General features: G+C 38.9%; 1 protein-coding gene across 3 annotated transcripts in view; it reads left to right on the top strand.

Annotated features, from left to right (window-relative positions):
• The window catches only part of VRK1 (VRK serine/threonine kinase 1), an 81,868-nt gene extending 79,992 nt beyond the window's left edge, over window positions 1–1,876 (top strand). For 2 of the 3 annotated variants that reach the window (XM_068550698.1, XM_068550620.1), the window contains exon 14: window positions 1,449–1,876. In XM_068550698.1, the coding sequence (XP_068406799.1) occupies window positions 1,449–1,480 (32 nt within the window). In that variant the 3' untranslated portion in view covers window positions 1,481–1,876. The remainder of the gene's footprint in view (window positions 1–1,448) is intronic. The other variant, XM_068550715.1, reaches the window with a different exon arrangement.
• The last annotated feature ends 15,282 nt before the right edge of the window (window positions 1,877–17,158 follow it).

Below are 17,158 nucleotides of genomic sequence, written 5' to 3'. Positions count from 1 at the left end.
AAAATTGTTGAAGTAAAAACCTAAAAATTTACCATGGGATATTTTTAAAAGAAGGCTATATCACAAAAATTGAAGAAAAAACTCAGAAGTTTAAACCCACCATAGTATAGGCCATGCACTATGAGTGGCAGAGAAAGAAAGATACTCATATAACTTTGCAGTTTGCATGAATTGAAATGTATGGCAATTGAATAAAAACTAGAACTTGGAAAAATAACAAGCAAACTGATCTTCCAGTTAAGTACCTAAATAAACCTGTAGTCAGAAAGCCTTTAGAAACTGTTTATGATTAGACATGTGTGGTAGATATTTTGTCCTAGATGCAAAGAATGTTTTGTATGTTTCAGAAGAGAAGTACTGATTTCTTTGCTGTTCAGTGTGTTCATTGATTGATTGTGGGCCCCACGCTGCCCTCACCCTGGTACCGTCGCTCTCTCCTGGCAGAGGGAAGGCCGAGGCTGTGGAAGGCGCACTCCTCTTGCCAGCACAGGCAGTTGTGACCGGGCCTAAGCTTGTCCTTCTGACTCTGCTGTGCTCGCGGTGGAGGTGGCCTGGGGTGGGGTGGGAGACCAAGTCTCCTTGGGGAGGCGGATCCACGTGCCCCCGGTAGAGAAGCACTGCATTCTTCCAGCGCAGGGAATAGTTGGAGAGGAACTGTCATAAGGCACTTAGGCCAGTATCAGATGTGATACTTTTCTAGAAGGCGACTCAGTTGGGATCTGTTTAATTCCTAGCGGACAAGACTTTGCACTTTGGATTAGCCCAGTGCTGTCCTGCCTGAAGAGTAGAGGGATCAGGCTTTAGAAAGCAACACATTTAGAAAAGATGCCTTGCTTTTCATAATAGGCATAACCTCAGTGCTTGCCCCCAAGGAATACCTATCTTTTTTTTTTTTAACTTTTTATTTTATATTGGAGTGTAATTGATTAACAACGTTGTGTTAGTTTCAGGTGTACAGAAAAGTGATCTGTATATATACATATACAGATATCTATTCTTTTTCAAATATTTTTCCCATAATATTGAGCAGACTTCCCTGTGCTATACAGTAGGTCCGTGTTGCTTATGGAATACCTATCTTGTTGCTATAGTTTACATTAGGGGTTAATGTTTTTAATTGTACAATAAAAATTTGGGGGAGAAATAGTTCAGGACCAGTGTAAATGGGGTATGTTTTTACCAGTGGATGCATTCTGTATAACTTCAAACTAGAAGGTAGGCTTTGTTAGCATATTTTTTGACACGCTAAAAAATTAACACAATTATTTCCTAAGATTTTTAGGGTATTAACAGTTATAACTTTGTGTATCAATTTCGTCTCCACAAATCATCCTAGTCAATTAGATTTTTAAATATTAATAACCATATATGGAAATACTTATATTTCTGTTCTTTTGCTTTTGTAAGTTAATGGCTAGTGATTTAAATCTCTTTGTTTTCTCTTCAAGGTTCGAAAACCAGGAAGAGAGTCCAGAAGTAAATCAAATACTGTGAACCAGTTTTTCTTTTCCTTTCATTTGACTCTTTCCTCTTTTTCTGTATTAAGTGTTCTATTTTCATGTGAGTCTTGTGGAGTGGGGGAAACAATGAAGTACCTATGTCTTTGAAAAGCAGACTTTTTTTTAAAATACTTTGTAGAATTTACTAAAGCCTAATTTATAAAATTTCACAGTATTAAAGTTACACCCCTTGAGCTGTCCCATGCTGTGTGTTTGAGGTTCTGGGGTACATATAAGAAATATTACTATGACATGCACTTTTCTAATCGTTGTATATTTCCTAGAGTGTATAAAATGTTTGGCAAAATCCTTACTTTTAAGGAAATACACAACTTAAAATAAACGTCTCTTTTTGCTTGATACAAATACACAATTTGTTGTGGGCATAAGATTTGTTTTGTATTGATTTTGCTCAGTTCCACAAGCATTTATTAAGCACCTGCTCTAGGAAATGAGAGGTACAAAGAAGAGAAAAGATTATGAAATAAAAAATGGAGTAGTAAGTATATCTGTGAGAGATGAAATACATGTATTTGAAAGATTACATGAGAATTATGTAAGTATGCAAGCTGTATGATAAGAAAACAGGCAATTATCAAGTGGTGGACAGATCAAAGATTTTTTTAGACTGGCTTCCTTTAAGGAAATACTGTCAAATATATATATATATATATATATATATATATATATATATATATATATATATATGTTTGGCTTATTGTTCACTCATTCACAGGAGATTATTTTTCTTCCAAGTTTTTTTTTTTTTTGTATGGTATAATATTGTACAGTAAACCAAGCACTTTAGAGTTTTCGTGATTAGAAATTTTAAAATATAGACTTTATAGTTGCCTTGGGAACAAAAGCTTGGAATTTCAACATGAACAATTTCAAGATTTACTTTGTTAGAGAAATTGGGATTGGATTGGATTTTCTAGGGGTGGTACACCTTACCACTTGTAGCCTGTACAATGTTTTTAGATGGTGTATAGGCACACTTTTATTTAAATATGTAAGCATTTATTTAATATGTATTTAGAATATAAATAGCACATTAATTTCTCTATTCACAATGATTCACAATGATTTCTCTATTGCTTAGGACAAGCCTAAAGTAGGTATTTCAATTTCTAAAAAAGCAAGTTGATGTGAAGAAAATATTAAGTAAATAATAGTACAGGTGGATGTAGACATGTCAGAAACTGTCAGGGTTGTACCAATTTTGAGCAACTCTGAACCAACACAAAGACTTTACCTTTTGGCTCTCTGATGTGGTATTCAGTTGTCACACGAAGCATTTATCACTGCAGTGGTCGGATACTGAAAAACGCAAAGCAGATCTGCCGACTTTCCTTTGAAGGTTAATCTTTTAAATGCCTCCTGAAGTTCTAGGGCCCTGTGACTTTACAGAATAGAGAACTAGATTTTGGGCAGAGCCTCCTCCTGGTTCCTGTAGAATGTTGGATTTTAGTCCTCATCAGTGTTATGGTCCCAGGTTTATTGGTAACATCTAAATCAACTCTCAAGTTCTGTTTCAAACACATTGACGCTTAAAATAGGATAAAATGTGTGTGGTGTGTTTTTGTGTATGTGCCTTAGCCTTTTTTATTTTTCAGAACACAAAAACATAGCAAAACCTGTTGGTTAAATATTAAGAAAACAAACATTTCCTCACATATTGTTTTTAATAAGTGCTGGCATTTTCTCAAATGTTGCTCTATTGGCAGGGCTGCAGAAATGAAAAACTAGTAGCCGTAGTAGCCAGTTTGATTCATCGGCTGCATCCCCTTGTTCTGCTGTTCTGTTCCCTACCTTACTCTGGTTTTCCTTACCACCACCCGCCCCCCCCTTATTTAAAAGAAGTGGTTTAATAACCTCCTTGTCAGTCAGAGTTATGCTTTTTCCCTTGCCTTTTTCAGTTCCATACACTCTGTTTTTTATCTTGTGTTGTTTTTGTTGTCTTTCCAATCCCTGCATCCAGTGGGTTTGCCTTTCTTTATCCTCCCTTCACAATCCAACGTCCGTATGGACGTGTTCCTGGCCCCATGTGTCCTGCCTTCTCTGCCATTTTTTTAGGTCCTTAGTGAGCTGAGGGTTTCTAGTCTGTTGAGGACCCACACCTGTGCAGGCTCTTGTCCTTCAGACAATGGGAGCTACATGTGCGCTATATTTTCTAGACAGCAGCTGGTAAATCTTTGGTAACCATCTGAGCCCTGATGTAAAATATCTTCTGGGTGTTCTTCAATAGTGATCTTTTAAGACAAGTCAAACACTAATAGGCCAGGGCAACAAAACCCCAATTATTTCTTTGAATTCCTAACTTAAATGTGCATATCAAGAGCTAAGTTGCATAGCAATAAATTAGTGGTGGAAATATAAATACATTATATGTATTTGTGTGCATGTGTGTGTATGCTTGTTTATCCTTTAAAACTATATTCATCTGGTCATCAAAGTGTATTAATAGTACTTGATCATTGTAGAAAATTTAGCATATACAGAAAAGTGTCAAAAGACAAACTAGCCATATTACTACCACCCACAGACAACCACTGTTAATATTTTGACACATTTTTTTCCAGCCTTCTCTATGCATTTTTATCTTTAAATATCATACTTTATAAAAGCTTTATCTTCTGCTCTTTAAAGTGAACCTTAAATACTTTCCATGTTATTACAGATACTTCATAAATATAGTTTTTATGTTTCTATAATATTTTTTCTTATGGATTCGTGATACTTTCATGACCATTTCCCTAATGTTGGAGGTTTAAGTGGTTTTCAGTATTCGGATGTTATAAACAATATTCTTGAATAAAATTGGGCATAAGTCTTTGTCTACATGTACAAATATTTCCTTAGATTTTCAAAAGGGAACCACTGAGTGAAAGACTATGAAAATGGAAGGTTATTGGTGCACGTTATCAACTTGCTTTGCAAAACTCCGTCAGTTAACACTTCGCCCAGAAATCAGTGCTCAACTTACATTTTTGTCAACCTTGAGTGCTACTAGTTTTTATCATTTGATAAGGTAAATTTTTTTTAATTGCTAGTGAACCTGAGCAATTTTTTATCTTTAAACTAATCATTCTATTTGCTTTTTGATGTGTGTGTTTGTTCTGTTTGTATAGTAATGATCTTAACCTCTGTCATGTTTGTTGCTGACTTTTTCCAGTTTATTTTTTGTTGACGATTTAATTTTTATCGCTTTAATCTGTTGATCTTTTCCACTGTAATTTCTGCTACTGTTTTAAAATATTTCCCATCCTGATATCAGAAATATTTACCAGGGCTTTTTCTAGGATTTGTGTTTTAATGCTTCTGAATTTTTAATCCATATGAAATTTAATGTGGTGTATGTATGCCATGAAGTAAGGATCACAATGGATTTTTTTCCAAATAGCTAACCAGTAGCTCCACTACCATTTGTTAAACAAATTCTCTTCCTCACCCACTTTCCATCCTGGTTTGTGTTGCCTGTTTTATTACAGATTAAGTTCTTATACCAGGGTCTGTTTCTGACTGTCAGTTCAATTTCATTGATCTGTCTGTCTGTTCTTGTGCCAGCACCACACTGATTTAATTAGTGCCATTTTACTTATTAATTCTTATTTACTGCCCAAACCACATTAACAGAAATCAAAATGAAAGAAAAAATTCATTTATGATCTCACCACCACCACAAAAATCAAACGCTTGTCCTTTGGCTGTGTTTTTTTTCAGTCCTGTTTCATGCTTACATAATTTTTCCTAGTTGTAATAGTTGCATTGGTGAAGTTTTGCGTGTGTGTGTCTTTTAAAGTTCCACAGTTTATTCTATATATACCCCTGATTCATTAAGCTCTACTGGTATAAAGAATACAAGACACACTGAAGAAGTGATTCTCTGCAGTATACTGCTGACCAGATGGTTTAGGCAGCTCTCTTTATCACTTGGGTGTTACTTTACAAATAAAATGCTTACTATTTTCACTGTACTAAGGATGTGTTATTCCTATATTGGTGAGTTTTATTATAGCAGTAGTATTTTGCAACTTATGAGTAGTGTTCCTGAATTTTTGTAATTTTGGCTCGTCATGAAGTTACCTGTAAAATTTCTCCATTAAGCAAGTACAGTTTTATTTATGAACCACCGCAAAGGATCTTCAAAAAACTCTTTCCTCTTTTTGGCTTGGTTAAGTCAACCGTTTTTTAGGGGTCTGAGTTATCAGTGGAGTTGGTCTGTAAGATAATCTTTGTGCCTGGAGTACGGAGGCAGGAAGGAATATTAAAGGCACGGATCCCGCCTTGGGTGGGGGGCTGGGGAGGAAGTGGGACAGTAGTCTGAAATCTGTTTCCATTTTTCTGTAGGTTGTCTTTCTGCTTCTGGTATCTTTTACAAGCAAGTGAAAAGTGATCACAGTTATGTAAATGAAGACCGTATAATAACACCTGGACTACAGGTTGTTTAATAACTAAAAAATTGACTGTATTTAATATTTTTTCTGACCTTGACATAAAAAGCACAGTACAGAAGTTCATGGTGTGCCTTCTCGGTATAATTCTCAGATGTGAGAGATACCTCAAACTTTCCTTAGAAGGGGTTGGATATGAACTTAAAAGAGTAAAGCGACTGAAGGGTCTGCTAAGCCTGAACACTGGGAAGTTCTAGGGCAGTATGTATCCAGGGCAGGTTACCATTGGAAGTACATGTTGATTCTGTTACATTGCCTGGCCAAGAGAGTCATGGCTTCCGTCTTGAACTTTTCTAGATAGAGAAATGTGCCTTTAAGATCCTTAAGAAGACTTTCATGTTCTAAGTGTTTTAGTTCTCCCCCCACAACCCCCCAAAAAAGAGCTTTTGTTTTTTTGTCTTCCTTTATTTCATTAACTCTTGTAGAACATTCTGGTGCTGATGCATGAGTCAGTCCAGCCGGAGAAGCGTTGTGCACATCCTGACCTGCTTAACACTGGTTGCAAAGGTGTGTGATGTGGTCCCTGTGTAACACCCCATCGCCTCCTACCAGCCCCCTGAAGTTCTTTTTTTTTTTTTTTCCAGTTTTATTGAGAAATAATTGACAAACATCACTGTATAAGTTTAATAAGGTGAATAGCACCCCTCAAATTTCTCCTGTAAAAATCCTTGGCAGATGTTTAAGAGCTTAAGACGAATATGTAACTTACCCTATAATTTCTAATTTAAAGAAGGATCATTTAGACATTTCTTAAGATACACATGCAGTCACAGTGGGCTTCCCCCCGACACACCTTTTGTTAAACTTCCTAACTATGCTTTTGAAAAAGAAGTCATCTGTATTCCAGGTGCTACAGGCCCAAAATAAGTCTTTGATTTGTCATGCAAAGTGTTCAGAAAGCAAAGGTGGCTGAAATTATATCAAAATGGTTCCTAAGGCCCTGTCTGTTCCTGTCGAGGTCAGAGGAGCCACAGCCTGCAGAATCACAATTCGAGGTCAAGAATCCGGAACCCCTGCTGTTCCCAGTGGTGAACTGTGTGATGCACACAGAAGATGTTCAGAAGGGAGGGGTCGAGCTAAACGAACAGTCACGATAATACCTGGTTGGTCTTTTAGCAGCAAAATTGGGGGTGGGGGGAGGAATATGAAACTTTTTAAAACCGCGGGTGTTTTTTTTTTTTTTTTCTTTTGGTATTATTGTCGATATCCCTATTTGAATGTAAAGTCCCTAACAAAAGAAGCAAGCTGCCTTTAGACTGCATTTACTGCTCTTGATGACTCCAGTTGTGTGTAAATATTAGAAAACAGCAGGGTCCTGCATTCCAAGAATCACTTGAGCGGTGCCGCGAAGACAAGTGTCCTGACTGGTATTGTAGTCGTCCTCTCCAGCTCCCCCGCTGTTTCTAATCTGTGCGCACAGCCGTGAAAGAACTGGACTGACATTTACAGGCACAGCGGGGAGACACTTGACTAGGGAATGTTAAAGACTCCGGCACCTCCGATTCAAAGTGGCCACCACACATGATAAATCTTCACAGGAGAGCTAGTCTGCACTTCCACTGATGCCGTAATGAGGGTATCTGTAATGAAGCAAAGAAGTGAAACATTTTCCCCCCAACAAGCTCAACTTTTTAGCAGTCAGATATTTATTGTTGTCTTTTTCAGACCTAAATATCTAACGGGAGAATCTCATCCTGTGTCGGTGAAGGATCTTTTTTCCTTTTGAACTGCTTTTTGGAGTCTGTTTCCTGTCGTCCTCACTCCTCCCTAGGGTTTTACAGGGAGTTTCCTCAGGAAAGAACACTTCCCCATCAACTGTGAATAAAAATAAAATTTCCCGGAACCTGCTGTAACTGGTATGGAAAAGAGGGTCAGTTGCTTTCTGCCTCGAGTCTGACAGACTTCCCTCCCTGTTTTGTCCCAGCGAGCTGCCGGGATTTGTATCCCATAATACCAGTAATGCAATTAGGTTGGCTGCACAGTGTCTGGTTGACTTCAGTTAAGAGTTTCTTTCCCTATGGGAATAAGACCAGACAGACTGTCATTTGCTATTACTAATTCTGCTTAGCATTATCACTGGAGCTTCTTTGTAATTAGCTATCTTAGTTGGCTCTTAAATTTTAATAGCCAGTTGAAGCTACGTTTTAGCCAAGTTCCATATCTAAATTGCACTCAGTCCATTAACAAAGTTGGTTAAAAGGCTATTAAAACAAAAGCCAATATATGGTGGTTCGCACTTGCATCTTTGCAGCAGGAGCAATGCCAGCCTCCCCCCCTAGTTCTCTAAAGGAACTTTCTCTCCCCAAAGTTACACGTAAGCTGAACTCAACTTCCTGAGGGGCAAGAAATTAACATCAACAAGATTTTTAGTACATGAACATATCCAAAACTGTCACTGCCGGCCTCGTTTTCCTCTCCGTGAGGGTTCTTTGGGGTTTGGTTTTATTTGGTTGATGGCGGTACAGGGAGGAAGAGGGGCATTTAATATTCCAACTTAAAGTTGACGGGTTTGAAAAGTGAATAATTGAAATGATGTTTTTCTCCATTTCAGCTGATCAAAATTATTAGCAAAACCATCTGAGGCACCTTCTGGTAGAATTGTAGTCTTGCTGGGTTTAGTCTGTAAAACATTCTGCCAGACGTTAAAAAAAAAAATTGTAGACGAGCCAGCACATGGGCTCAGAGCCCTCGTGCCTAACTGATCGTCCCCATTGTTCGTGGTTTTTAATTCAGATCATTTCTAACACTGACACGCACACCCACCCCAACCCTTCGCAAATTGGTTTGCCAAGGTTTTACTTTCTACATTGAGTGCCCGCTCCCTCCATATTGGGACAGTGGGTCTGTTTTCCATTTTCAAAGATCCTTAATTTCAAAATTTTTTAGAATTTGTGAAGCAGGCTGTCAAAAGAAATTAGACTGGTGCAGGCACATTCGGTTGACGTTTTTTCTCTGAATCATCAGGACCCTGGGAATGAAGACGTGGAGAGAGAGTACTCGGCAAATAGGTCCTGTCACCCTGACTCAGCTGAGTGCCTCTGAAGAACGTCTCCACCCCCAGCCTGTCGAATTTGCCAATGTCCTGTTTTGAAATGAATAGTTTATCCACCTCAAAAATATACAGGCTTTTTTTTTTTTTTTCTTAAGCTTCAAATGGTGGCTTTATCTATTTCCCCATTCAGAAGATATTAGGAATTGTAGTTTCATCTTAATTTTTAAAGCAGTAAGCGGGTTGGAATACTTTGCACTCCCCAGTGTCTGGCCATTCTTCTGGTTAGCTTTTCTCTTACTCAGAACTGCTGTCAAGCTGTAGCTTTGGTGGTGCTGTCCTCCCTACCGAAGGCCACCTGGCAGACAAATTCTAGTGAAACCCAAGCGTTCGTTATAATTATATTTCCATTTTAAGTATGTTTAGTAGCTCACATTCACATATGATCTTTTGTCTGTATTTGCTTCTCTAGCCTTTGGCTAAATGGCTGGGTTGCCATCAGTGAGAGTGTGGCCTCCTTGACAGAGGTGAAGAGCTTCACCTGTCTTAACAAAGGACCAGAAATACCGGAGGGCCTCTCTGGTGGTTTTTGTCCTCTGTCAGAAGCTGATGGAAGAGGTCAAGATCATTTTATCCAGTGTTAGATGATATGCAGTGAAATTAATATACTATTAAAAATGTATAGGTAACGAATTGGCCTTTGATAAAGATGGAACTGGCTTTGAAAATCGGGTCACAAACTCTCTAAGAGGTCAGGGTTGGTGGTTTCTCCCATGAAGACTTAAGGCAGGAACAGCCCTACCGTGGTTTTTCAGGGGGCCCTCTAGCTGTTGATGGATGGCCTTTGTGGGCTTTAAGTGAATGTCTATAATATATGTTAGACGTCACCTACCCATACTTTATTTTAAACTAATTTTTAGGAGATACTCATAGGTAATACATGTATGGTACATGATATAAAAATCAGTAGGAACAAAGTTAAATAGTGATTATATTGTACACCTGTAACTCATATAGTATTTTACATCAACTGCAAAAAAAAAAACTATATAGAGAGGATGATGGGAAAAAAAAGAAAGTAATTGGCAGAAATTTTAAAATAGCATATCACATTTGGGAACCTATTATATATATTAAATATATATGCTAAAAATTAACTGTTTCAGCATCAAGAATATATAAAAATACTTTCATTAAAAAAAGGTAAATGGTGAAGTCTTAAATTTAAGATTATGGACCACTAAGGAATCTGGATAGAAGATAATCCTGTTTTTGTTTCATGAAAAACTGAAAGAATCCATGACAAAAAAATTAAGAACCTTTCCTTTTCCATAGCCCTAGGTTCCCTCCCCAGAAATAAAAACTGTTACAGGTTTGGATAGCCTTCCAAAGCCACAATCTGCATATCCATTTATGGGGGTGAGGGGGAAGGGGAAAGAAAGAATGCAAACTCTTATTTTTTCTATATTGCAATTTATTGGGATAAAGGCTGTAGCCAAGCTATGAGGTCAAACACCTATTTTAATGTAACTGCTCACAATGTTTGGGCGTGTATCATCTCATCATTCAGTCGGTTTTATATTATCATCTTAGAAGATCTCTTAGTGATTCCACCAGTAGAAGAGACTGCAGTTTTGCCTGTCTATGCTGGAGGCAAGTGGCTGGCTCTAGAACCCAGTGCAGGCCTGGGGCACAGGTTTTCAAAGCCTCACCCACCTGCGCAGCAGTCTTCCTGGGTCGCTTCTTCCCCCGGACCCTGGGGTTTCCTCTTTGCATCTCTTCCATGTTGGATCACCTGTTACCTGGCCCAGTGTGTTTCTCCTTGGTTTACCTCTCTTATTGGGAGGAGCACATCCTCCATTAGTTCCCTGAGAAAAAGGTGTGTGGGAGGTAAGTTTTTTGAATTCTTGCATGTCTGAGGATGTCTTTGTTCTACCTTTCCTCTTGGCTGATCGTTTGACTTGTACAGAATTATGGATTGGAAATAATTCTTCAACGTTTCGAAGGCGTTACTCTGATACCTTCTAGTTCCAGAGTTGCTGTTGAGCACACTTGAAGCTACTCTGTTCTCTCTGGAGCTTCCGTTCGGATATTGGGAATCATAGGCTGATCTTCTAAGCTTTTTCCCTTCTCCCCCCACCTACTTTCTGTCTCTTTTGTCTTTTTCCCTCTACTTCCTGGGAGGTTTCCTCAATATTTTCTTCTAACTCTTAGGATTTTTTACAATTTCTGCTGTCATGTTTTTAATTTCCAAGAGCTTTTTGTTCTCCAAATGTCTTTTCGCGTGCGTGCAGGATTTCCTTATATCTCTGAGGATTTTCATTATAGTATTTGGAAGCTTTTTTGTCCCTACATAGTCTCTGTTTCTACAAATTGCATTCCCACTCCCCCATCTTGTTTGGATCTTTGTCCTTTTATTTTATTTTATTTTATCTATTTAATTAATTAATTTATGGCTGCATTGGGTCTTTGTTGTTGGGTCTTTGTTGCTGCGCAAGGACTTTCTCTAGTTGCGGTGAGCGCAACTTACTCTTCCTTGTGTGTGGGTTTCTCATTGCGGTGGCTTCTCTTGTTGCAGAGCTCGGGCTCTAGGCACGCAGGCTTCAGTAGTTGTGGCACTCAGGCTCAGTAGTTGTGGCTCATGGGCTCTAGAGCGCAGGCTCAGTAGTTGTGGCACATGGGCTTAGTTGCTCGGCAGCATGTAGGATCTTCCGGGACCAGGTCTCGAACCCGTGTCCCCTGCATTTGCAGGCGGATTCTCAACCACTGCGCCACCAGGGAAGTCCCTGTACTTTATTTTAGATGGTTTCCTCAAATGTCTGGCACTTCCTTGGCTGTCTATTTATATATAAGTGCAAGCCATTAAAAGGTGAATGGGAGTTCTGAGTCTGTGTGTGTGAGGGGGAAGGGCTTAGAGCTGGCATTTTGGGGCTTCCATGGAGAGCGACTTGAATTGGCCATTTTTAGAAGAACCCCATCCTTACCCTGAGACCTTCAGAAAACTGCACCTGAGATGAAGGCTTATGTGCAGGTCATTTATTTGTGAATGTGGTCCCAGGGAGCAGAGGTGAGGGACAAGGGAATGGAAACAGGGAAGGAGGGAGCACAGTTACAGGGATGCATCGTTGAGTTGGCTACGCCTGAGAGTGACTGACACTCACATCCTGCAGGACCTTCCAAAGAGCCCAATGAAATGCATCTCACAATCTCCAACCCATCTCTCTTCCTTTGGGTGTGGAGTTTCCCACACTTCTGAGTTGCACATGTGGAAGGTCCACTATTCCTGGCAGGCATCTCATACAAATCCCAAAGAAGGAAATATAAGAGGGGCCATCAGGTTACACTCAGGAGCTGGTGGAAGCCTGTGTGGAGTCTGTCACTGCAGCTTGGGCTGGAATGAGAGAGGATTTGAAGCGATGCACTACCATGTAATTATCCTAAGGTTTTTTCTGCTTGGACTACTCCATTTCCATAGAGAAGTTTCTTTTGCCCAGAGAGTTGAATTACGAATGCTAAAGTTAAGAGATCTCCATTGTCTTAGCTTGGGCTGCTTATAACAAAGATACCATACATAGAGTGGGTGGCTTATTTCTCAGAGTTCCGGAGAAATAGATTAGAAGTCTGAGATCAGAGTGCCAGCATGGTCTGGTTCTGATGAAGGCCCTCTTCTGGGTTGCAGACTACCAGCTGCTTCTATCCTCACATTGAGGAGAGCAGAGAGGGGAAGTGAGTTTTCTTGGACTCTTATAAGGGCACTAATCCCATTTATGAGGGCTCCATCCTCATGACTTCATCTAATCCTAACTACCTTCCCAAGGTCCCACCTCCTAATGCCATCATATTGAGGGTATGAATTGAACATAATGAATTTGGGGGAACACAAACATTCTGTAACACCCATCCACTGTGGATTTTGCCTTGTATGGATTGTGCTTTTGGTATCAAGTCTAAGAACTCAGCCTAGCCCTAGATTTTCTATTTTTCCCCAAAGTTTTAGTTTTGTGTTTCACGTTTGTCTGTCATCCATTCTGAGTTAATTTTTGTTTAAAGTCTGAGTTTTAAGTCAAGATTCAGTTATTTTGCCTATAGATATCCAGTTGTTCCAGAACCATTTCTTGAAAAGACTGTCCCTCCTCTGTTGAATTGCTTTTGCACCTTTGTCAAAAATTAGTTGGACATATTTGTAAGTGGGTGTATCTGTGGATTTTCTTTTCTGTTCCATTGATCTCTATGTTCATCCTTCTGTCAATACAGTGTGCTGTTTTGATTATTGTAAGATATAGTAAGCCTTAATGTTAGGTAGAATGATTCCTCCCACTTTGTGCATTTTTAAGATTGTTTTAATTATTCTAGAACCTTTGCCTTTCTATAATAAATTTTAGAATAAACTCATGTCTATGAAAAAAATTTGCTGGAATTTTAATAGAAGTGACATTAAAACTTTGATTAATTTTGGGAAGATCAACATGTTTACTATGTTGAGTCGTCCTACCTGTGAACACAGTATGTCTCTCCATTTATTTAGGTCTTTGATTTCTTTCATCAGTATTTAAGTTTCAGTATGCAGATCCTTTACTTATTTTGTTAAGTGTATACCTAAGTATTTCATTTCCTCTGGAGCAATTGTAAATGGTGTTGTGTTTTTAATTTTGGTTTCCACAGGTTCATTGTTAGTATAAAGAAATGTAATTAAGTTTTTTGTGTTGATCTTGAATCTTGTGACATCAATGAACTTAACTAGTTATCAATTTTAAAACTCAAGTATTGTGTTCTTGTTAAAAAAAATGAGAGATCTTTGCTCTCTTCTAATCTTTCCTATCATCTCAATAAAATTATATATTTTTAGATAAATTGGTAGTCAGTGTTTATACTATTTCAATTAGGTAGGTATTGTTTATTTCAATCATATCAAAAAAATCTATCAAATTCTTTCTTTTTCTAATTAGAGGCCTCCCTCCTGGAGCCTTCCTTCTTGCTCCACTGAATACCAGTTAGTCCCCGAGTTCCTGCAGAGCTCTTCACCTAGGGCTCCCCCTCATTGTAATACTGAACTTCTTTACCACTTTGTTGTATTGAATCTCTTGTTCCTGGTTTCTATAGCTTCTTTCTTGATTTTCTCTCTTACTTTGCACTAGTACATCCTCCAGAAGCTTCTTTATAAACATGTGTTGGAGGTTATTAATTTTTTTAATCCTTGCACGTCTGAAAAAATATATCTTTAATCTCTCTTCCCATCTGATAGTTTGGCTAGGTATAGAAGCCTAGTTTGAAAGGTCTTTTCCTTCAATATTTTAAAATGTTGCACTGCTGTCTCCTGGCATTTAGTGTTGCTTAGGGGAATTCCAATGAATTCTGATTCCCTTTTCTCTCTCAGACTCTTAGGATCTTCTCTTTACCCTTGCTGTTATAATATTTCATACCTTGGCGAGGCTTCTTGTCATTTGCTGTACTGGGAACTCAATTATTTGTCAAATGTTGAACATTCAGTTTGTTCCAGGCACTGTTCAAAACTCTGAAGGCTCTGCATGAATAAGACAGATGAGGTTTTCCAGAGTTTATAATCTCGTAGGGAAAAAAAGATAAGAAATATACAAATAATGATAATAATTTCAGATTATGACAGTACAGTGAAGAATATAAAAGAGAAAAATGAATTTGGAGAAAGTCTGTTGGACAGCAGGTGCTATGTTAGTCAGGGTGACCAGGGAAGATCCCTCTGACGAGATGATGTCAGAACTGAGACATGGAGGGCAAGAAGGAGGGGGCCACCTGGAGAAGACGGTTCTAGATAGAGGCAAATGGAAGACTAAAGGTCCTGAGCTCAGTGCGTTTGAGGTGCAGGGGTTAGAGTGTGGTTGCAGTGGTGGACAAAAGACTGGCAAAAATGAAGTTGGACAGTTCAGCAGAAGGCATATCACATCACATAGGACTATGGAGAAGAGTCTGGATTTTATTCTACTTGAAATGAAAAACGCTTGGAAAGTTACACACAGAGGAGTGATAGGCTCCACTTTCCCCTTTTAAAAGACCAGCTGAGCTGTTCTGGGAGAACAGGCTGCAGAGGAACAGGAGTAGAAACCAGCGGTGACCACTGAGGAAGCTGTTTCAGATTTTCACATGATGTGGCTTGGACTCTGTGCCCCTTTCCTACCAGAAGACTTTGTTTCTCAGTTCTGAGAAGTATTCTTTGATTATTTCCTTCCCTCCAATTTCTCTGTTTTATGTTTTTGGACTTCCTAGCAGTTACTTGTTGGAACTCTCCTGTTTTTTCTCTCTGTCTTTCATCCCAGTTTTGGGGATGTTTCCTTCATTTTATCCTTAAACATTTTTAGAGATGATTTTAAATGTTTTAGGTCATGCTGAGTGGGGAAGGAAGGCTAGGGTCCAAGTGGGCTACCTCGTTTTCAGCCCCTGCAGCTCTCTCTCCAGTTCCCTGAGGAACCTGGAGTCCTGTGCTGCTCAGGGAAGCCCTTCAGGGGCTTCCTCTGCTCTGCTAGGTCAGTGGGTACCCACTGTCTGCCAGGCACTGTGTAAATGTTGGCAGATGAAAAGACAAGCAGAACTATTAAAGGAAAAATACTTCTCTAAGTGATGCTCAAAGCTCAAGAGAAGTGTGGAGTTGGGAGGAATAGTTGTACATGGCCTATGAAGCCAGGTGTCCAAGCACTGACCTCCTGCACCCTAGGGGACAGCCAGAATGTGCTGGCGTATGGTGGTGGAAACATGGTGATTTTTGAGTAATCATGGAAAAAGTTAAAAATGCCAGTGACTGGGAATGGGCAAATCTTCAAATGTCATTGTCACACCATATTCTGGATTTAGTTATTTAAACAAATGATGCTAACCTAAGTCTTTTTTTTTTTAATTTTTGAGTTTTCCTTCCTTCCTCCTTCCTCCTCCCTTCCCTCCCTCCCCTCCTCCCTCCCTCCCTTCCTTCCTTTCTTCTTTCCCCCTCCCTCCCTCCCTCCCTTGTATATTTACTTTGCCAATAGTTAGGAGGAATAAAGACAGTGAAACTTTATTTTAGCAAGGCAAAGAGTCCTGGAGAATGTGCAGAAATGTGGGCATTCAAGAAGCAAATGAAAAGCTGCTCAACATCACTAATTATTAGAGAAAGGCAAATCAAAACTACAATGAGGTATCACCTCACACCAGTTAGAATGGGCATCATCAGAAAATCTACAAACAACAAATGCTGGAGAGGGTGTGGAGAAAAGGGAACCCTCTTGCACTGTTGGTGGGAATGAAAATTGATACAGCCACTATGGAGAACAGTATGGAGGTTCCTTAAAAAACTAAAAATAGAATTACCATATGATCCAGCAATCCCACTACTAGGCATATACCCAGAGAAAACCATAATTCAAAAAGACACATGCACCCCAATGTTCATTGTAGCACTATTTACAATAGCCAGGTCATGGAAGCAACCTAAATGTCCATTGACAGACGAATGGATAAAGAAGTTGTGGTACATATATACAATGGAATATTAGCCATAAAAAGGAACAAAATTGGGTCATTTGTTGAGACGTGGTTGGATCTAGAGACTGTCATACAGAGTGAAGTAAGTCAGAAAGAGAAAAACAAGTATCGTATATTAATGCATATATGTGGAACCTAGAAAAATGGTACAGATGAACCGGTTGGCAGGGCAGAAGTTAAGACACAGATGTAGAGAACAAACGTATGGACACCAAGGGGAAAGCCGCGGGGGGGGTGGGGATGGTGGTATGATGAACTGGGCGATTGGGATTGACATGTATACACTGATGTGTATAAAATGGATGACTAAGAAGAACCTGCTGTATAAAAAATAAATAAAATTTAAAAATTAAAAAAATATATATACAATTTAGGTCTAAGATTATGAATATGTTTAGTTATTCATAAAAATATATACATGCCATATATAAGAAGAAGAAATGTGTTACCTATTCACACTCCCAAAAGAAAAGGGTACATTTGAAGTAAATATTTGTATATATGGGTATTCTAAAAAGCTCTGTAGTATATATATGATTAAATGTTTATGTTCCTGTTTAAAAAAAAAGAAAAGAAATGTGGGCATTGTATCATCAGGTGGAGTCATAGCTGGCTGGCAGAGGTCCCCCAGAGGAGTCCCTTCTGTCCTGTCATGCTGAGTCCTTCTGTCCACATTTCCATTGTCTTTTATATAAAGACATAGAAACCTGCTTATCATGTCTACAGATGAA

The sequence above is a fragment of the Eschrichtius robustus genome, chromosome 1 (assembly GCF_028021215.1).
Source record: "Eschrichtius robustus isolate mEscRob2 chromosome 1, mEscRob2.pri, whole genome shotgun sequence".
Classification (NCBI taxonomy): Eukaryota; Metazoa; Chordata; class Mammalia; order Artiodactyla; family Eschrichtiidae; genus Eschrichtius; species Eschrichtius robustus.
The sequence above is the reverse complement of the archived record's forward strand: the minus strand, read 5'-3'. Positions and strand labels throughout refer to the sequence as shown.